Source organism: Aquila chrysaetos, chromosome 4, assembly GCF_900496995.4.
Source record: "Aquila chrysaetos chrysaetos chromosome 4, bAquChr1.4, whole genome shotgun sequence".
In the NCBI taxonomy this organism is placed as follows: Eukaryota; Metazoa; Chordata; class Aves; order Accipitriformes; family Accipitridae; genus Aquila; species Aquila chrysaetos.
In genome coordinates, this window is record NC_044007.1 from 19,757,628 (window position 1) to 19,780,233 (window position 22,606).

At 41.1% G+C, this 22,606-nt stretch overlaps 1 protein-coding gene across 5 annotated transcripts; it reads right to left on the bottom strand.

The window, feature by feature from the left end:
- Positions 1-271: 271 nt before the first annotated feature.
- On the bottom strand, positions 272-19,638 carry TRHR (thyrotropin releasing hormone receptor). Of its 5 annotated transcripts, none has more exons than XM_030012755.1 (4): positions 19,417-19,637; positions 18,450-19,307; positions 5,957-6,343; positions 272-2,188 (listed from the first exon to the last, which is right to left on the bottom strand). In XM_030012755.1, exons 2-4 carry the CDS (start codon positions 19,242-19,244, stop codon positions 2,177-2,179), a joined length of 1,194 nt encoding a protein of 397 aa, XP_029868615.1. In that variant the 5' UTR covers positions 19,245-19,307; positions 19,417-19,637; the 3' UTR covers positions 272-2,176. The 5 variants fall into 5 exon arrangements, with proteins under 5 accessions (XP_029868615.1, XP_029868616.1, XP_040979141.1 ...); XM_030012756.2 differs by lacking the exon at positions 272-2,188 and adding an exon at positions 2,975-5,137; XM_041123207.1 differs by lacking the exon at positions 272-2,188 and having other exon boundaries at positions 5,936-6,343; positions 19,557-19,638.
- Between the last annotated feature and the right edge of the window lie 2,968 nt (positions 19,639-22,606).

Genomic DNA, 22,606 nt, shown 5'->3' on the forward strand with positions numbered 1-22,606 from the left:
AATGCTGTCCAGTGCAAAATGCATAAATAATCCTTGTAGCAGGGACAAGGATTCACATGAATCCCCTCCTGTTTAAGCACTGTAACTGCTAGACTACTGGAAAACTGCTCTTCCTTCAGGAAAAAAAGCTTGCTTTTTAGGATGCTTATTCCCGCAATGATGACAAATGATGTTGTTACATTACCTGTCCAGTGCCAAGGCAAAAGGTATATATTCAAGTGGTTGTTAAAAAATTCAAGTTGCAGTATAATTATCTTGCTCAACATTTTATTAGAGTAGCAACAAAAATCCATCACAAATTAATCTCCACAGTGGCATGCATCAAAGAATTACAAAATGTTGCTTTTAAACAAAAATTGTTCTTAATTTTTAGGACTACATTTATCAGCAGTACATTTCTCTGAACAATTTCACAATCATATTAATAAACAAATTTATAAACCACATGCAGTGACAGAATGAGATCAGCATTACTCTGGGTGGGTGAAGAATAAATTCCTTCTAAACCAGCTGCTCTTGAATAGTTTGTGTGAATTCAAATTTCCAGGATTCAGCTCCCAGATTAAGGAATTCTGGAGTCCCAGTCCCTTCAGCTGAACCAATTCACTGGCGTTTGTTGTATCACTATATCCCAGTAGTAATGGAAGAATCAGGAGAAAACAATCTCTTATTGAAAAGAACAAAACATCAAAGAAACAATTCTGTCTGAAGAAGAGATAACAAAATACTGAAAGATCATTTTGAAATTTCACTGCAGTTTGTAACAAATAAACCAGCTCTACACAGTAGGATTCATACAATTGTGGAGAAATAAATAAGCATATGCAGCATTGTTGAACGAACAATTTAGCTTTGTACATTCTTGAAATAATATTCTTCTTCCACTGTGACAATGCTCAGATCTGGGGTTTCTTTTAGAATAGCTTTTTAAAAAACAACCAAGAAATATTTGTCTACCTTCAAAGGCCAAGTGACTGATCTGAACATTCACTGTGTAGTAGGGAAACTACAGCAGCAGCTCCTGAAGTAGGATCAGTCCTTCAGCCAGTTGTATTGGATAATTGTTTTTTGAAGGGAAATTAGTGACAGCTGTATCATTTGACTTGTGCCATTCACTCCCACAGGAGCGTCATAAACCCCTTCACAATACATCGGAGCTGTTTTGATGTATCCTTAACTCTGACCTCAAAGAGGTCATGAATTAATTTGAACCAAAGTGTGTTTTAAATACACCTAACCTTTCCCAGCTGCACAATTTACTAACACTGCAGCTTCCAACATCTCAGTATTTCACATGGGAAGTAGTGCAGCTCCAAAAGCCAGATGCTACAGCAACATCTCTTCTGTTACACGCTGGGTAAAGTTCCAAATAAAAATGCAATAAGAATGCAATCTCTTACATCAAAGCCGTTAAATAAGGATATAGACATAGATTTCAATATTGCTACCAATCAGACAATTCTTTCAAACTCGATGTTGCAAAGGATGTTATCCACAAAATAAGTATATAAAGATAAATAGTTATATTACTGCAGTCAGTAGTTGATATCCAGTCACTTTCACTTCTAGCAAAAAAGTTTGCTATATTATTAATAAACTTAACAGTACACACATTTTTAAATAAATACATGCCCACATATCTAATCTACAAGATCTAGGTACAAGCAAAAAGGTTGTTTGCTGTTATAAACAGAAGGGCAAACACAGAAATAGATCTAAAATCATTTTAGCAAGATAACTAGCAAAGTTTCATAATGTTAGCTGTAGGAATCAGTATAAAATTAGTATGGATTTAATGAATAACATCTATAAAGACATAGTCACAGCACATTATGAGTTAAAATCACACCTTAACTTAAATCTGCAATTTTAGATATTGCATTTGTGCACACAATTTTGCATACATAATCATTTCAGTTTGTGGAAATAAATATCAACATGAAATAATTCCTTTTCATTTGTTATTCCAAGTGATGGTGCATACAAAATCACCTACATAGATTTTAGCCCTTGATGAAACCTTACTAAGAATATGGGCTTAAACACCTCACCTGAGCATCTGAAAAAAAAGAACTATGGACACAGAGGCCGAGAAAGCAGAAAGTTACTTTTTGAGCAAAAAGCAAATAAAGGAGAGAATTTACTTCTGATATTCTTGGTCTATAAGAGTTGTAGTTCAGTCTGTACTCTGAAAAGAGTCAAGATAAAAGTGTAAGTTTATGTTACTGTTATTACACGAATGCTTAGCTCAGTTCTTAGCCCAGCCAGTTGTGCTCCTAACCAGGTTTCCGTGCCATGCATTCTCTTTGCCTGCTGCTTGTCCTGGAGGTCTGCTCGCTTTTAAGTATGAAAAGGACCTACTTCTGGCACCTCCTCAGAAAAGTCTGGGAGGTAGGGCCTGGTCTGAAAGCGATGGATAGATACCTAACTGATAACAGCATTTGGAGATCAAAAGGATTTCCATGTGCCGGCTCCACTGGCAGCTGGCTCTGCATCCTCTCCCTCCAGCATTGACCCGGGGATCCGCTTCGATCAGCTGCGAGCAGTGCTGGCTGACTGCAGACAAAGGCTTTGCTCAGTCAGATACAGGAACTTGCTTTTACTTTGAATATGTCTCTTGGCTAAGCAAATATAAATGCCTGTGTAAGATTTCCCAGAGAATTTCATTTTACAGTGACAGTTGCTTTGGAGGAAACGTTATACAGGTTGTGGTACCTCTCCCTGACTTCCCCTTATGGTGGCAAACTGTAGCTTTAAGCAAGTGTGAGCAGTGAATGCCATAGAACTCTGTAATTTCACATCTAGCTCTACAAAGGAAAGGTTTGTTCAAAGCGTATATCACTGCCATAGTATTGTATTTATGCTAGGTACTAACTCTAGAATAACATCGGTATTCTTCTCTTTTGACTCTTGAACCCCAGTCAGCTTTGCCTGCTTGGCTGCCATGCGACTTACTCTGTCATTTTGTTTTTTCCTTATTATTTTAAAAGCAGCAAAGAGTCTGGACATCCCCTTTCCAGTTGTGTGGCTGTTCAGACGCTGTGGAGCATCTGCACAGAAACAGACCCCACTGTGTGTGTCTGGTGGCCGGTGCTGCTCAGGCAGACAAGCTGGCAAGCCTCAGCCCCCCGGTAAATAAGGAAGACCCCCAATGCAGAGGATTTGGAAAACATTGCAACACAACCTGCATGGGTTCAGCTGCTGGCTCTGCTCCAGCCAAAGCTCTGCCGGCTCCTGTGCTTCACGGGACAGGCTCCAGTGTACAGCCTGGCCCGGACGAATGCGCACAGGTATGGTGCTCTGCCTGGTTTTAATACTGACTCCCTGTAATTTGAGTTAAAAGCCTCAAGAAGCAGGATACCCCCAAGGTCTCACTCCCTCTGCTTGCCAAAATGAAAAGGCAAGCGCTGATGGAAATAGAAGATAGAAAGGGCTTTCTGGAGGAAGTTTGTTTGTCATGTCTGTTGTGCTGGTTAAAAACCTCCTGCTGGTCGTCCCTTCCCTGCCCTGCCATCATTCCGCCAAGCTAGAAAGTACTGTGGAGCTCTGCAAGGTTCAAACAGGAGTTAAAGCAAGGATGCAGGCGGAGCAAGATACAGACTGTTTGCTTCCTCCTTGCCGTACAGAGAACACTGATTAGAGGCTTTTGCATGCAGCAGGCATGGTTTCCCATCAAAATTTAAATGAGGCCTATCAGGGTATTTTTAGTTCTCTTTAAGTTTGCAAACATGGCTGAATGTGAGTGAAAGTGGTTTGAATTGGGGAAGTGGCTGTATATGCAAAGGAAAACTGGATAGGAAAGCCTATGCTCATGAGGCTACCTCTTTCATCCCACACTGGATAGATTTTTTACTAGAACAATTAGCTTTTTTACAGCTTTTTAAATGTCATGTACAAAAGCTGTGCAAAATGTTCACAGCAAACAAGAATACGCAGGCATCTTCCTGAGTTTCTGTTACTGCTGCACAGGAAAGGGGAAATATAATTCTAGCAAGAACACGAGCTGGTCTAGAGCAAAGCCAAAGTAATATGCTATGTTTTGACTGCAGCTACATTGGGGAGATCATAGCCCCAGGCTCCTTTTTATGGGCCCGTTTGGGAAGAACATGCAAGTGGCGATGCTGGCAAGTGAGAAGCTGTGGTGACTTCTCCTCTGACAACACTTTTTATGTCCTGAAGTATTCTAATGGATAACCCTTGAGACAAAAAATGAAAAAAGTGTCATTTTTCACTGAATTTTCCTCTTTTCCCTAGACATTATCTCTATTGAAGCTATAAACCCCCTGTAGCAGTCTGAGACACAATTACTATTGAACCAAGATAAAATTAACTAGCAAAAGCCTGTCCAATGCTCTTCAGTACCTGTCAAGTTCCCACAGGATTCAGTATTAACCGAGACTTACATTTAAGGTGGTACATCTATAAACTAGCTTGCTGAAAACAAAAAGATTTTTTTAAAGATTCCTACTGACTTTTAAATTTGTTTATTCCCTCTGCAAATTCATTGAATGGTTTTCCTATTTCATGCTGTTCAAGGTAAAAAAAGGAAACAAAGGAAAAAAAAAGGATTTAATGCTCTTTGCCATCAGATATCTGCTTATTGAAGCATGTCACAATGCCTGCAATTAGATTTGCACTGCTGTGGGATGAGGGAGTCAATGGTGGGTAATTACTGTATTCAGCAGTGGTTCTGGCTGCTGTCGGATGGGCCCTGCTGATGCTGCCCAGTGCAGCCACGTAGGAAGGCAGCTCCTCTCCTCACCTCTCGCCTTCATTGGGAGCATCAACCACTGCCCCGCTCTGCGTTCATGGAGACACCCTGGGCAGCCTTGCTCTTTCTGAGAGTACGGACCATTTTGGCCAATACATGAGATGAAGGATTTGGGTATTCCACTGAAGCCAGCTCACCTGCTTAAAGTTATGTTAAGTGCTTCATTCAGTTAGACTCAGCAGTATATTCTTTTCACTCTCCATGAGGCTGCTTTTTCTTGCAGGATGCAGACAGGTGTGGAGAGATATATGGGAACTCCCGCAATTGTGTGAGCAGAAGTGCCTTTACATTTCATACAGGTTGGTGGGAACAGAGCATCCAAAGGTTTTATATGACTGCGTACTCAGAACAAGGTGGGCTTCAGGCCTGAAAATGAGGAAAGAAGCAGCAAAGTGAGAAAGAAATATTTTTCATTCTCATACCTGCATAAGGAAATGGAAAACTAAGCCTCTCTGTGGATGATCTATTTTGTAAGATCCAAGGTATACAGGTTTACAAACAGCATTTAAGTAGTATTGTGTAAAGCATCATGAAAACAGTAACATGCACCATCATGTAGAAGAGAGCTGGGTTAGAGAGATGTGCTACACCTGGGCATGCTGCAGGTAGCATGGAAATGGATGTGGCTCTCAGGACCAGAGTGCTGGTGTGTGGGAGATATGTGTCTTCTCTTAGCACCAGCTGCATGGTGGCACCGGGCTAGTTAACCCCAAGCTGGAGCCAGGGGGTGAGGCACAAGAAAATGCCTCATTGCCTTCCTGCAGGCAGCCAGAGCTCGCTCGGGAGGAATCACTGAGCTTGGACACCGACGTCCACCCTCCTGCCAGACATGTACATGAGGCACCGTGCCTGAGCACCGCTCTCTGGTGCTCCACCACTGCCCTCTGCTCCTCAGGGAGTGGGGCTTAACCTACGTGTCTCTCCGTATCCTTCCCCATACCCCAGATCCTCCCGGTCACGTCATGCTTGGCAGAAGGCACTCTGAGAGCATCGCTTTCCAGAGCTGGGCAGTTCTCCCTCCCCGCCATGCCCTGTTTGGTGGTGCATCGTCTGCCACCGCCAGCCTTCCCTGGCCCTTCACTGTGCTGTCCCAGCTGAAAGCCAGCCCAGCACAGCCCCATGCACATGAACATGCTCTGGTTCATGAGGGCTCTACACCAAATATTAAAAAGTATTAACTGTTACCTCAGATGACAAACACGTATCACCAAGGGACAGTTTCGCAGAGGACAGATAGGTATTGGTGACAGTAATATCTTCTAGCTCGGTGCTGAAGTGATCAGACTCTTTGATGACATTATAATTTAGGGCCACGCTGTAACTGGCCGGTTTCTTCTCCCGTTTCTGCTGGCAGTTGCAGAGTTTTCTGAAGGCTGCTCTGAATTTCTGGGACATGAGATTGTAAATTACAGGATTGATGGCACTATTTAAATAAATACAGATTCTGCAAAATAGCAGGAACCAGTTTTCTTGGAAGGGACTGGAGAGAAAGGAATTGACCACGACCAGCGTGCGGTAGGGCATCCATAGAAATGCGAATAGGATCACGACTACCGCCAGCATCTTGGTAACCTGGGGGAACACAGAAGCAGACAAAAGAGGGGCAGAAGGTTAGTAGTCATCTTGGAAGGAACATGTGCATTCCTATATCTCTAGGGCCAAAGCAAAACTATGGACAGACTCTTCAGCTGGGAATTTCTGATCAATGTTTAATTCAGAAAGGTTTTTGACAGTAAGAAGGACAAAAAAACCTGGCTCCAAATTCCTCCTAGTTTTTGTTAATTGTCTCTATCCAGATGACATCCCAGTAAGCTAATTGTTGTAGATCTTAGACTTTGCAACTTCTCAAGCTGGAAGGACGTATTGATTCAAATGGAAAAAAAGAGGTCTAAAGGCATTTGTTCCAACCACATTAGATCTCCTCCTTTAGACTAGAATAGTCTGTAGAGTAATTGAACCTGAAGCCTATTTAGATTATCTGCTTTAACAGCCACCCTAAAAGAATTTCCAAAAGCCAAAAATAATGAAAAAAAAAAAAAGAATTATTTATTTCTATTCCTCAAATCCTCAGTATTTAATTAGATTTTAATTATTTGATGTTTACTTTGAAATGTCAATTAAAGTTTACAGAGCCAGGAAAAAAGGGATTATTGGTAAAACTTGATTATTATAAGAACTTTCATCTATTGTGTAAATTTGTTTTGAATAAAGAAAAAAACAACCTTTACGGATATCCAGGATAGCTGAAATGAAGTGAACAGAAATAATTTAAAAATCAGAAAAAAAACCCACTGTAAAAATACTCTTTCTCTTGTAAAAAATTTAATTCTAGTATATATGGTAATCCTTAGTCTCTACTTTAAAGGAAGTTTGAAAGATGTTAATAAACAAGGTAGAAAGTACAGTGAGATGTGACAGTGGGATAGTACGGTGGCACGGCCTCATGTAAGTCAGGAGATGACTTGGTTAACTGTGTGTGCATGAACTGGAAAGCATTGGCACTGATTTTGGTGAGCTACAACTGCTTCTTTTGATTGTGGGGATTTTTTTAATTTGTCTTTCTTCTTGACATAAAACTGTTGTTGCCTATTGACAGGTTAGTTTAAAGAACTTCTTTTTACCTTTAGGCTTTATTCCTTCTTTCTGGGTACCTGAAGTTATACTTCAATAAACAGCAACTCCTGTAACCATAGGATGCATTCTGGCTATATGGGTTATAATTTCATTGCTTGCAGAAAGGATAGCTGTAGATCGATAAGAGTTTCAGTTGTTTCCAGGGGGACAGACAGATAACTCCACTAAAATCACTCATAAATACATGCTAGTTTTAGATGTGTTTTTTAGTTTGAAGTTATAAGAGAGTATCTAATTCTCTTGCCTTCTAATCAGATAGCTCATTATACAGAGAGCCTGCCATCTTATTTCTAAGGGATATATTTTCTTCTAGCTATCTAGAAAGAAGACCCTCCCTTTTGATTTCCCTACAGCTGTGTTCAGTAGAAGTAAAAAAATGAGACTGAGAAATATTATCTCCTTTTTTGTCTCTTGACTGATACATTTCCTTATGACTTCTAGACTGCTGTTCTTGTTCGCTGTGCACAATCAGTCATTGTAATAGAGCTAAATGCAAATGTGAATGTCTCAGGTAGCTAAAAGCATGATTTTTCCTTATCTCCGAACCACTTCTAAAGGGATCAGTCCTGTGAACATGGCTGCAAAGAGTGAGGTTACCCAGTACCGACCTGCTCTGGCTGAGGAAGGCTCAGGACTCCTCACCTGCTGCCTCTCCTCCCTCCAGCTCCATTCCAGCCTGGGCCTCCAAACTGAGCAAATCCATTCAACTGAGAATAATCATTCACCATGGGAAATAATCCACATTTAAAGGAAGAAAGTAACCATTTGTGGAGCTTGGATTAACAATGGGACTCAGCCCAACTAACAGATGTGTTGCATCAGCTGAAGCATTCAGAGGGCGAGTGGATAATAGTCTACACAGGCATCAAAGTACTTCTCTACCAGAAGCTCAGCAGGGGACTTTGTTATCATACCTACTGATCATTGGCAATTTACATTTCTCCTGAGCGTGTCTTTAATGAACAATTGCTCAGAGAATCACTTACAATGGTGCAGCTGTCTGTTTGAATCCTGAGTTGAACTGGAAAGAAATTGATCTTGCTGTCAGGAAGGGGATATTTTAGAGTCACGCAATTAATACTTTACAACGATGAAAAAAAGGCTGTTACTCTTCAAGTGACTGTGTCCTATATGCCTCAAAGACATATATGTATGCAGTGTGCAAACTATTAGCTGCATTTATGTATACTGGCAGCTTGATGTGCGTTTTCCTTCTAACACCGCTAGCTTGTACTGCTGTCATGTTCAGCTTACTGAGACTGTGATTTGGCAATATATTAGAACTGTCTCTTAGCACCAGATAAAAAATATCATGGTCACAGCACAAAGTGCCCTGAGCTGAGATCAATTCAGTCTGCAGGTTTGAATGTGTTTAAAAATGCCAGGAGGTTAGCTTTGTGCTGTCAGGCTTTATGCCAGGTAAGACATTGTCTTGCAGAGCTCACGCTCCACGATTTTCTGGTCTTGACATAAACTGAAACCAAAGTAACCTGTGACTGCAGCTAAAAAAGCAATCCTGTTCTCATCTCCCTCCTTGTGCTGGTCCCAGAGATGAGGGTGTGCGTCAGGTCAGACTGCCGGTCCAACTGAAAACTAGGCACTTCTCTGTAGAGCTGGTTTTTGAGTTGCTCAGGTCAATGATCCAACTCACGTACACTGCCACAGAGTCTACAGTCAGTGCAAGAGAAAAGGCAGAAGCATGTGGCCATGGATGGCACCTCTTTGGTGGCACCTCTTGATGGTTCAGTCAGTGCAGGACGATGAGGAGAATTCACCATAATTTTAAACTGGCTGCAGTGCATGTCTTTCCAAAGCTGCCAAAAATCACAAGTCTGGCACAAGCTCTCTATTGCCAGGCAGAAATTCCGTTGCCTGAGCCATCTGACCAGTAGTGGTTGTGTCTCTGAGACCTACTGCGAGGCCCTGAGTTCAGATAGTTATTTGCTTGTTGGTAAATCCTCCCTAAGCTGGCTCCGGAGGCCGTGGCTTTTCATGCTTAGCTACCTCAGAGCGTGACCTGTGTGCAAATGACAGCAGCCCCTAGAAGGTGCTCTGGCACTGCTCACTTTGTCCCCAGCGTGGCCGGGGGGCTTGTCACCCCACTGCAGGCTGAGGCACCCCTCAGGACTTCTGACCCAAAGGTGCTGCAAGCTTGCCCTCGACTTTTTTCGCACCTGAATTTGCCTTTATAGATGAACCCAGCTTCTAAATACATGATTTAGGCCAAAGCTTCTTTCTTATCCACACCAAAAATCTTCATTGGGATGGATGGGGCTGGACAGAAATAGCTTAGAGGAAAGTTTGGTCCACTCTGCTTAAGTAAACTGCCATATCCTTTTTCCGATCACTACATGAAAGATAACTAAACATCATTTTGGGGAAGGGCTAAGTATTTGACATCAGTGGAGTGCTAAGAGGACAAACTTTTTTAAGAACCTGGGTTTTATTACCTGTAACTGAAATCAGCGGTACTAGCATCCTCATTCATTACTCAGGTGAAGGCAAGCATACACTGATTGCTCTTTCCTTGCATATCCTATACGCAGACTACAAATATTCTTAGTTAAGGAAATTGAAAACATGATTAAAAGGCATTGAGCAAATCCATTTTAGTCCAAATTTCAAGTGTACTTTGAATGATAGCAAAGTGCTTGAGATTGAATGTGTTCCTGGCTGCATGCAACCATTCTTCAAGTGCTATTTTTGGTTTCTGAGAATGTTCTGAAAAATATTTTAAATGTTTTTTACTAAACAGATTCCCAGTATTTTAATTCTGAACTAGTATTCTCCTTTTTCTTCCTGCTCCAAAACCTTGTCATTCTAAGGAAGTGCTTTGACGAGACATTTTAATTACCATGGTACTCACAGTTTGGTAGTTGCTTCCTTCTCCTTTGAATTTTAATCTTTCTTACCTTGATAGGTAAAAGCAATAGTCATACTTACTAAGTTATTGTGTCATAAAGGCACTCTGGTGTTTTAAAGGCATATAATAATATCTTTCTTTCTTGTGCTTGGTGGTGTTCATTATAATGCACAGCGATTGTATATGTCAGTCTGTGATTTTGTAATCCAAAAGAAGTTGTACAATGAGGAGGAGGATTAAATAATAAAAGGATTAAGGTCTTGATATAATAACACTGCAAGTGAAACCAAGTGATATGATTGAGGATATTTCATGTAAAAGCCATACAAAACTTATCTTGCATTGCAAGCTAGAATCTGAGCTTGCTCCGCTGTGAGAGAACAGAGGGGTTTCTCTGGGGGGGACAGGTCATCACGTACTCTGTCAACATCTGAGAGGACTTTCTCTAGAGTGTAACCTACCTGTTTTAATTGACCATAGATGATTTGATTGGACTGAGCAACTAACTTTGTGAGATACGCATAATTTTAAGTGAGTTCGATCCCATCTCAAGTATAAACAAACATGTTTGCTATCTAAGGCTGTATTTATTTTGCACAGTCCCCTTGATACCTGAGGAAACTAGGAATTCCTTTGGGGAAAGTATGAAATCTACCTGAAAATATGTAATTCAGTGTTCATATTATGGATGGATGAGAAAAAAATTTGGGATCTGTTGGGTGAGCTAGGTGGGATAAAATGGAAATGTGGGAGAAGTCAACACAGCCAGAACCAGGATCTGATCTGGAGGACTGGACAGATGAGGAGCATATGGGAAAGAGAAAAGGAAGCACATAGGTCAGGTTGTGATTCCATGAACACATCAACCAGACAATATATGGGCTACTATAAAAAGGGGACTAGATTGCTTCCTTGTCTTCCTATCTGCTTCTCCTGGCCTCTTGCTTTCTTTTAAAAGGTAGTGAGCTGCTTGCCAAGGTAGCTCACAGGACAGGTACTCTTAAAATAAAAGGATTTTATTTCCTCACATTTTCAAAGTTTTCCTGTGTGACAGGTAAATCCCTTTTCTATCCTTCAGTTTTAAGTTCTCTCACTCTCTTCTTCCTTCCCACAATGCCTGGGTCTTCAGGACATTTTCTTGCTTCTGAGCAGAACAAAATGATTCAAATCTTCAGAAGAAAAAACATTAACATTTTAGAAATGCTGAGAGATCCTAGTACCTGTGCTGCTGGAAAAAAAGAAGCACTGTTAGCAAAAATAAGCACCCACAAAAAAAAAAGGCAGAAATAGCTTTTCTCCCTTGTACCGTATACTGTAAAGAAACATTTAATGTTGGTTGGTGTTACTTTTAGTGGTTTTGTTTTATTGCAAAATCTGCTCTGAATACTTTGTATAACACATTTCCTATTCATGAAATGAAACCTTTCTTTCCCTTTGTCTTTTTAATAAAAGGCTTGGGAATAAGAATGCCTAAAATGGACAAGAGGGGAAACTGTGATCAAACTTCAACTTTTACCATCAGAGGTACACATCTGCTCTGAATTCATTGTCCTAAACAACAACTATAAAATAAGTGGCTAAACTTCCCAAAGTTCAAATAGGAACCATTATTTCTTTTATTTCTGCAAGCAAAGACAGTTTAGAAGTAAGTGGAATTATGGTGGTACTGTATATGAAAAAGCAAAGAAAAGAAGCGTTAAGATTTATTTTGATACTTATGGTACTTTATGGTGTAAAGATACAGAAAGGAAGACTATGAGTAAAGACCAAAGAATTATTAGCTTGGATTTCAGGCATGTGTAAAGTTGAGGCTGTAACGCATGGGAATGTAAGTTGAATGTGAACTGCTGTTTGATAGAGGCAATGGGCTGATTATATTGAATTTGGTTTGTCTGCAATTTTTGGTAATAGACAATCTGGTCAAACCTTTGGTGCAGGCACTTGTATTTTTTCCAGATTGAATTTATGCACACACATTACTATTTATGTGCTATAAATGCCTGTAACTGCAGCTAATGTTTGCTCAATTGCTATTCATTTTTATTAGATTACAGTCAGTGAATGTGTTTTCTGGAAACTTAACAATATAAATAGTTTGCAAGTACAAATAACAGGCCATTTTGGAATAGCAAAGACACAAATTGGTAGGCTAATGCAATCATATGCATGCCTGAAAAATAAAAGATCTAACCGTTCCACCTGCCTTTGCAACTGCAATGAAGAAACTAAAACAAAATGGCAGAACAGCTACCTAGTAGGCTAACAAGACAGATGTCTTCAGCCTACCACAGTATCACTGAAAGTGGCACTACCGCTGGGGTTGGACTGAATGATCTCCAGAGGCATCTGCCAGCCTCAGTGATTCTGTGAATTTATAACAAAGTGTTGGAGGGAAATTTCTTTAGTCTGAGATCCAGAGGGATCTGGGACAAAGTCCTTTGTTGGCTTATGATCCTTTGGATCACATTCAAACCTTCTTCCCACTACATGCAGTTTTTACCCTAGTTCCATGACAATTACAGTTTCCCAGTGCTTCATGTGGTTCAGGATTCCTTACATGTTCAAGTTATGTGTTTAATTGGACAGCCTCAAATTCATAGTCTGTGTTTTCTGTTGAGTGAGTAGAAATGTACTTCAGTTCACTTCCTCGGGACCTGTGATCATCTGTCCAAATGATCATGCAGTTGTTAAATAAATCTTAACATTGAATTTGCACTGAAGTTCCTTCTTTAGCTCTGAATCAAGTAAATGGGACTTTGAACCGTCTGGCCTTAAGAGATACTCTTTTTCATGATATCATCTTCTTAGCATATTGATCTTTCCTCTGTTAACCTTTGAGGTTTCAGCTACTGTGACCTCGGCTCAACTGAAGGATGCTGGAAAATTTTGCTTTCTCAACTTCCCTCCTGTTTAACTTGAGGAAATGTGTACACCAGAACTATTTCATTTTGTTTTCTCAGGTTCAAATTGTGCAAATCACTCAGCAGAAATACTTTCTAGTTTCTCTGCAGTCAAAGAGGTCTCACCTTACTCTTAGTCACCTTTTCATTTTCTCCTAATCTTCTATTGCAAAAACCATTATGTCACTGTTTATCACCAAGACCCCCTATTGGCAGTCAAATGCTTTCCCACAGTATTGTTCAGCTATTTATGAACTTCAGTCTAGCAAGGTAATTTTCTTTGCAAAGCATAGCTGAAAAACCATTCAACACAGTCATCATCAGCTCCATCAGACCTAATAGGTGTTTAAGAATTTTTCTGTAGTCACAAACTAAACACATGCTTGAAGGTTTACCTGCATGTTTCAATACTAAAAACAAGTGTAATACTAGTTGATTCCTCAGGGCCTAACACCACGTAGCCTCGAGCACAAACTGCTTCCTCTGAAAATGGAGCATACCGATATCTCGCCTTCTTCTGGCAGAGATCTTCCCTTGGGAGAAAGTCAGGTGTTGCCTACTGACTTGTAGTGGCTGATCAAAAGCTCTGCAAGGGCAATAAATGACTCTTACTGCTTTCCATAAAGAGTGGATCAGCTGGATTTAGCTTCTGACAAAGAAGAGGCAGAATGAACTGGTTTCTGTTCCTTCTGGGACACCAGGAGCCTGATGGAAAGTACAAAATTAATTGGAAATGTACTCCCATGTACAAAGGAGTGCCTGACTCTCAAATAAAACTAGTTTTCTTTTTTGAAAAACCTTTAAAATACATCTATCACACCCTGCTATCCAGTACAGTTCTGTGAAACAGAATAAATATTGCATGAGTGGGATTGATTTAGCTCTTCAGAATTGGATGTAAAAATGGAGATTGATACATCCTATGGGTACGTATTGGTGGTCCTTTCCTTGGTAGAACTATAGTTTGCAGTGTAAACAAATAACTTATCATTTCAGTAGTTGTCCAATATCAGCAGTAACAGATGCTGTTCAGTGAAACAAAAATGTGTTGGAAGTGGAGATACTTCATGAGAAATGAAAGCTTATTTTGTGCCTTTCCCTCTCTTTCAACATTTAAAAGAAAGGACTGATTTTTATATCTGGGGTTTTTTGCTTGTCTTCCCTGTTCAGTTTTGTCTTGCAGTGCTTTGAATGGAAACTTCAGGGGGCCCTGAAGAGTACTTTGAAGGCTTTGTCCATTGGTGATTGTTGATAGGGGGTATTGATCCTTTAATAAACAGATTTTGTTCCTGTTAGCTTTCCAAATATTGGAAAGAAATAAGTATTTACTAGAACTAACATAGTGCAGTGACTTGTAAATCATGTGGGTGCGAGGGTGAAGGCAGGGAATAGACTAAGCAGGGGACTACTTTCTACCTGGAAGAGCTGATTTTTGTTCATTGGCGATGTACTATAGCTTCATTTTGAGCTCATCCCTAGGCATCTCACATGAAAAATATGATAAGATAGGCTTGACTCACCATTCTAAAATATATTTCAGGCCTTCTTTCTAAATCATAGAATGCTCTAAATTGCCATTCTGTTTTGAAAACAAAACAAAAGTCCTCTGACCACCTGACCACTTTTTTCCTTTTCAGTGCTGGCGTTATGTCTGTTTATATCAGAGACAGAAAATATCTGTTCTAACAAAACTGAACATGGTCCATCTATTCTCCTTCAGCAGTAGCCACCTCCCTCCCCCCCGTTTATCTTATTGCTGAGCTTCCCACTCCCCCTTGCCTCAGCTTAGGTAGCTGTCCTCCATAGTTGTAAGGAAATTATTATTTTCCTCTGTATTTTCTTCCTCCCTGACCATAGAGCTATTCCAGATGCCGTATCAGGGTTGTTCCTTGCCCTGCTCTTTCTGTTGGTGCCAGGTGTGAGGAAGCATCCTAGATGTTGAATCCAGGATGGTTTCCACGTTGGTCTTTGCATTTTTAGTCTGTCAGCTTCTAATTCTGGGCTAACTCTCACAGCAGAAACCTAAGTGATGTTCTGTCATTTTTTGAAGAAAATAATTGAAATTGCATAACTGTATGACTCACAATAGAAAGTATTGACTGTATATAGAAGACTAATTCTTGGAAGCAGACATAGAAACACAAAGCTGACAGTGCATATATAGCTATATTCTAACACAATAATATAGGTTAAAAAAAAAGTCTAAAAAACAACAGGACAATGCAGTCTTTTTCTGCCGTGAGTTGGAAACAGCTTCAGATAGTGTTCTTCGACTAAAACACAAACACTGTATGACAAGATAGGGGAGAAAATGTTTTCTTACCCAGGTAAAAAGCAAGTTTTGCCCTTTTTTAGCAATGGAAGACTTTCCAAACACAGATGAGATAATGGGAAGTCCCACACAAATTAAAGAAAATTGTATGACCTGGCAGTCTGGGTCAAGCTAAATCCAGGTTAGTCAAGCAATCCAGGTCAGACTAAATGGGGAAATCAATTCACATACTGCCATGTTGGATTAATCATCGTCAAAAATGGTTATGGGATTCCTAGGTTAAACCTTCATGAAGGCTGAGGAAACCTATGTAACACTGTTTTATTCTGGTATATTATATAAATGGGAGCTCATAATAGGTTAATTAAATAATAATTAATCATAATCACTCAGTAGAACTGTACTGAATTTCCATGTCGAAGTTTTGGCAGTGGGGAGGTTGCAGGGGTGGCCTCTCTGAGAAGATGCCTGGGGCTGCCCTGTGCTGGACACAAACAGTTCCATCCAGTTCCAACAGACTCACCACAGGACAGAGCTGAGCCCATCAGCCAAGCTGGTGGAGCCCCTGTGAAAACATATTTAAGAAACGGCAAAAAAGCTGGAAAGAGGGAGAGAGGGGACAAGAGAACAAAAGAGTGAGAAACAGCAGAGGGAACACCAAAATCAGAGGAGGAGGCACTCCTTGGCAAAGCAGGCACCACCTGAAGGGACTGCAGCCCATGGAGGACCCACACAGAAACAGAGGAAATGAGTGAGAAGGAAGGAGTGACAGAGACAAACCTCTGCAACCTGACCGCAACTCTCCCTGGCCCAGCGCTGCCAGTTGCCTCACGGAAGGGACTGAGTGTAACTTGTGGCTATAACAAGGGGCAATAAATTGGCAATAAATTAAGTTAATTCTCCCCGAGTCTAGTCTGCATTGCCCATGACAATAACTGATACATTATCTTCCTGTCTTTATCTTGACCCATGAGCTTTCTTGCTCCTGTTCTTTCTATTTGCTCCCCCATCCTGCTGTGGGGGTGAGTGAGCAAGTGGCTGGCTCCAGCTGGAGCCAGCTCACCACGGGAACATGCACAAGTTTCATTTTGTAGAAATGTTCTTAGATAAATATGAGAACTGCCACAGAACTGGGAAGTGTACACCACATTTTCAGTCACTTTTTCTACAGATCACATGCTGGACATCGTATGTAACTCCACCACTGTAGTGCAAGCACAGTTCTGAGAAGGCATATAGACAATTTTACATGACAGCAGAACTCACTATGAGGCCAAACTGTATTGTCAACTATACATGCCTTTGCCAGTGCAGCAGGAAATTTTCACTTGTGTGTCTTACTAACTGTTGAGATTTTAGACGGTTTTGAATATGGACTTGTGTTTTCCTATTTTACACCATTGGCTATATTTTGCATGCTGCTATTGTATAAAAAATATTACTAATAATGCCACACTATCTTTGCTTTGCTTCCTATGTTATACTATACGCAAATGCTAGCTTTACTCATAATGATGCTGCTTTAAACAACCAGGTTACTTAGGCTTTTAGGAAAAGTCTTGCTGTCTTTACAAGACATCACATTATAATCCTCATTTTTTGGTTTCGTAATATAACAGTATCCACATTCAGCAATGCTCAATGTAAAATATTTGTCTGTTTTTTAAGTGGTGCTAAGCACACGTAACCAAGCATGTATACTAAAGTGATACTGCGAAATTGAAAAGCAGATTATCTTATTCTTCCACTAATTAATGGACAAAGAAAAACAAAATTAAACACTTCTAATCTGACTATTAACTATAATTGGAGACACATAATGAAACATAACCCAGCCCACATGTTTCAGTTGTGCATTTCAAAGCATGGTTCTAGTGCTCTGTGAGCCCTTGGTGATCTAGCAGGCAGTTCAGTTAACTTTTGAGGTCAGTGCCTTCTCTGTAATAAGGGAAAATGGTTCCCCCAATTAAGCAGTAGTAATCTACATACAATAAGAAGAATATGAAGTTCAACATGTCACTCAAGGGGGGCACTCAGCTTGTTTGGAAAGTTGCACTGCTCAGCTTTTCTTCCTGAGGGAAGTGTACAGTGCAGGGAGGTAGAAGCATCCAGCTTGCAAAGCCACCCTCCGGGGTGCCGAGCAGCGACTGCCGAGGGGTGTGAGCCAAGTCGCTCAGCATGGAGCGTTGCTTCCCAACACTTGCACCAAGCTGCCTGACCCAGCCGGAGCCTGCTCCCAAGAGCCAGGGTGCGAAGCGATGCACCCTGCATTTCTCAGCACTTCACCCGACTGTGCTACCTGCTGCATGCTGTGTGAGTATGAGGCAGTATGGTTTATTGCAAATAGCCATAGATTAATCTACTTGTATAATTACACATTGCAGCATACCTATTTAACAATATAAAAAGAAGCTGGTTGAACGTATGCCTCAGTTTTGAGCCTTCAATACATAAAAATATTTTATGAGAGACAGAATAACAAAGATACTTAGCATTTACAAAGCACTTTTATATACAGACTTGCTTAAGTAGACTTTTCACAGGGGAGTTAGAGACAGGAAAAGTATAGCATATGCGTTTGCAGAGTGACAGAGCACCTTAGCCAGGACAAAACCTCAAGTCTCCTAAACTCCGAGGCTAGTTCCTTCTCTTCAGATCTCAAAAAGAGCTCAAGAGTCACTTTGTATATTTAGCAGGACTACTAACAGGCTGTAATATAAAGAAAGTATAGTTAAAAATCTTTCATCCTTTATTGACACTTCTTAATTGCTCTTTGATACAGAAAATAAAATACTACTTGTTTTTCAGTCCTTGCAGTAGGTAATAATGAATAGGCAAGAAAAAAAATACATAATTTATATGTATGTGTATATGTATCACAGAATTTCAGCTTGACTACTAAGCAAAAAGGGAGAATGTATTTTATCCCCTTCCACAGGTTTAGACTAGTGATCTCTAAAACATGTGGGTTTTACATTTCAGAAAGCCATTTCAAACTGCTGTTCCTACCTGCCTTCGAGAAGCAATAGTGCTATTGAAACTCCTGTTAGTCATCTTGGAATTCACAGGCTTGCTTTGGTGAGCCACTTCATTCCTCCATGTCTTAGAGTTTTCTTTTGGGTCCGAAGGGATGGGGTTCAGGAACAGTATTCTAGCAATCAGGCCATAGAGGACAGTCGCCAATACCATTGGCACAACATAAAATAAACCAAAGTCCATCATGTAGATAGGAGAGTAATAGCTCCTGGACACCTTGTAGCCACAGGACACAACAGTAGTGTCTTTGTAGACTACTGTATTAAGGTCTAGCAAGAAGAACCAGAGCATACAGTATATGGAGGTGAAAGCCCAGACAAAAATAATGATCTTTTTGGCTCTTGAAAAAGTGCATAGGAACTGAGCTTTGATTGGGTGGCAGATGGCTATGTATCTCTCAATGGTGAAGGCAGTGATGGAAAAAGAAGAAGCATTGATCCCTAGGTACTGGAGATAAGTGATGCAGAGACACCCCACGTAGCCATACACCCAGGATCTGTACAGGCTTTCTGTGATATTGGGTAGTCCTGCAGCCACAAGCACCATGAGATCTGCAACAGCCAGACTCACCAGATAGCAGTTAGTGGGAGTTCTCATGTGTTTGGTTCTGAGGACCACCAAAACCACCATGATGTTGCCCACGATGCCCAGTCCGCAGATGAGGAGGACCAAGAGGATGGTAACCACTTGGTATTCGGCTGTAACGATGTCCTGGCTTGATAGTGGCAGCCCAGTTTGGTTCTGCTCATCCCCTGTACCATTCTCCATCTTCACCAGCCCACTGCCGCTTCTGCCCAGCACTTGGTCTCAGCACATGTTCTCCACGGTCCCCTGCAAAAGGGTGAGAGGAGCAGAGTGTGGGTGAGCTGTAGCCCCAGAGCACATTCTCCATGTAATCACAGTCCCATTCCTGTACTGTCCTCCACTCCCCCAAAAGCACTTGGACTTTCAGTCTTTGTAAATTCAATTACCAGGCAGGTTAATCCCTCTAATACTCCAGCTCATTTGCACAGGTTAAAAAGCTGTTTTCTCATAGCCGGTTTGAGGCATTCGTGAAAACACAGCATGTGGAGATGGGACCTTTCCCCACTGCAGAAGAGGAGGAGGCAGCAGCAGCAAGGAAAGCAGAGCCCTCCTGCACTGCCAGCTGGCTAAAGCACTGCACAGGACTGAGCTGATCCAGTCCAGGCAGACTTCAGCATCACTGCTTTTCAGGAGGAGTCACAACGTACTGAGGGTGGAGACAGCAGTGGAAGGTGAAAGGAGAGTGGTCTGTAAAGCCCCACAGGTTTTCTACTTCACTCTGCTTTCCCTCTCTGCTCTCAGACGGCTATCTTCCGTATCGATCATATGTATCCACCCTGGCAAACAAAGGGGAGATTGACTGGCAACAATAACACACCAATTTCTAAAATTCTGACTTCCCCTGTGTCCCTCTCCTTGTGAAAGTGATGGTAGTTTACACTTGCCTCCTGCTTTGCAGGGAGCTGTAAGAGTGCCTTCAGAGCTTACAGAAAGAAACATATCCCAGCTTTTGAAAGCAGCAGGAAAAATTGGGTTCCTTTCTAGACAATTCTCTTCAAAACCTTTATTGCTATTGCTGTCATCACTCCTAAGCCCTTTCAGCTCTTTCTGGATTGTAGCACAGCAACAATAAAACCATCAGAGCACAAATTGCTTCTTAATGAGATCAGTCACACACACGCACACGCGCACACACACACACACAGAGCGTTACTAATCCACCACTGTTTCCTTAATGAAGAGTCTCCCCTGGCTGAATAAACTCCTCCTTGTTCAGCCAGGTTGTGTAAAACCACAGACAAATCAGACTGGTGTAAATAACTGCTTTGAGATGCGCTAAGGAAAGCCCTACAGATGCAGCAGCAGTTATTCACAAGCCCAGCTGCACCTGGAGCCGGACACAGAGCTTTCCTGTCTCACTTGCTGGAAATCTTAATGCCTCAGGGAGAGAAACAATAGCAAATCCTTCTGCATGCCTCTGTGAAGGAGCCCTTGTCAACTCCCCACCACAGTCCTTCAACCATTGTTTCTCCTTATACTATTGTGTTAAAAGGTTGAAGATTAAATCTACCTTAAAATCCCCCTTTTTTTCTCCGTTTAAGGCAATTGCTTTTTGCTCTTTGCTCAGGAAGGGTTCAAAAAAATAAAATGTTGCACAACTGGGGAAAGGCAACTTGGATTTCAAAACAGATTTTAGTGCTAAGAGAGAAGGATTAGCATAGGCACATGGTGTAATGTTTGCAAAACTAGGATTTTAAATAGACTGAAACAACAGGTGGTGACAGAAAGAGAATACCACCTGAATCAGAGCTGGAAATTAGACTCGAACAGTTTCAGAGGTTTGAAGCCACTCAGTTAAGTTTTCCAGTAATTTTTTCTATTTGCCTGTTCACACTTCATTTGTGACCAGATGCTTTTCATCTGTAGACCCCAAAGTACTTAATGAAGTAAAGCAAATATCATTATTCCTATTTAACAGATGAAGAAACAGGGGTGAAAAGAATCAGATTTGTTGCCAGTGGCCTAGCAGTGGCCTGTGGAAAAACTCATGTTGCTGGTTACTTGACCAATGATATATCAACAGAATCATATCATGGGTCTCATTGAGATTCTGGTCCATATGATCTGCAGATCCTGTTACCCTGGACACAGCTGAAAGAGGAAGAAGGTCAGCACTAGTGTAATGTCTGGGTGTCCTAAAAAGGATTCCTTCCACCTCCCTTCATGCTTCACAACATTTTATCCTTCAAACTGGACAGATTCCCCCTTAGCAATCTATGCTTTTAAAGCTATGTGGCTATAGTGGGTGTAACCCCAGATGGTCAACCCCACAGCATAAAACACACTAGGAGGGAGCCCAGGACAGAACTGTCACAGATTTAGTGTCAGTAATCAGGGACTCAGCAAGAATCAAACCCAGCAGGGCATTGAACCAGAGTTCAAACCAGGAAACTGAGTTAGTTGACAGCCTGATAAACCCCTTAACCCTCAGTGACTTCAGCTGAATTGGAAGGTTTTGGCACCTCCATAGACTGATTTCTCTTTCAGGGGTGGCTGATGCCTCTCTGCCACACTGTCCCACCATGAAGTCTTGTTCCTCATGTTTCCATGTATTCTGCTAGCTTATGCAGACAATGCGGGTGGTCCGAGTTGGGGCCGAGGAACTAGTGCTTCTGAGAGTATGTAAGCATTTGCAGTGCCAGAAGTAATGGCTGAGGACATGGGATGCAGAAAAGCTGGAGAATATTTAAAAGCCCACATGATGCTGAAGTGAATATAGAAAGATGTGCAAGAAATGTATTATCTGATGCTTGCCTCATTCCTCTGCATTTGCTACTGGTGTGTATCAGAGTTGGGATAGACCATCTTGTCTCAGCCAGTAATTCACTTTTTATGGCTTTTTGTCAAGTGTTGCATTCTGATAAAAAAAAATACAGTCTCAACACTGTATGGCTATAGGGAACTATATCTACAGGAGATATTCGGAGGATTTTGATAGTATTGATTAACATCCTCTATGGAGCATTTCCCTTTTCTTTCCATACAGTACTTCCCCAACCTACAACGTTTCTGCAAAATCTGCAGTAATTGCAGAAGGAATTTCAAGACTGTAAATACATGTTCCATGTAATTAAGAGATCTGGTGTCATGGATTTGGCTCAAACATCTTGTGATATGCATTGATAACATTCAAATTAGCCTTCTAACATGATCATCAGTCAAAGATCAGATACTGAATCTGTGAATCAGTAAAAGACCAGCTTTTTCTCCCAGTTAATGCTGCGTTAATGCAAGTGTCAGAATACACTGGCTAGTTTCAAAAGCAATTCAGCATTAATACATGCAAGCACAGCAGCTGTGCCAGTGGAATTTTGAGAGCAGATGGACTAGAGATCTCTGTGAAACTTTTACTGTGTATCTGTTACTCCATTTTATACACATACCTGTTGGTCCAGGCATCAGTTGACATTACATGTACAAATGAGGACAGATGCAGTTAGCAGGTCAACAACAATAGGTAGAAAAACAAGCCCCTGAAATGTGCTGACTTTTGCTAATATGTTTCTGTCGGTACAACCCTTTGGGTAGGAGGGAGAGGGAGAGGC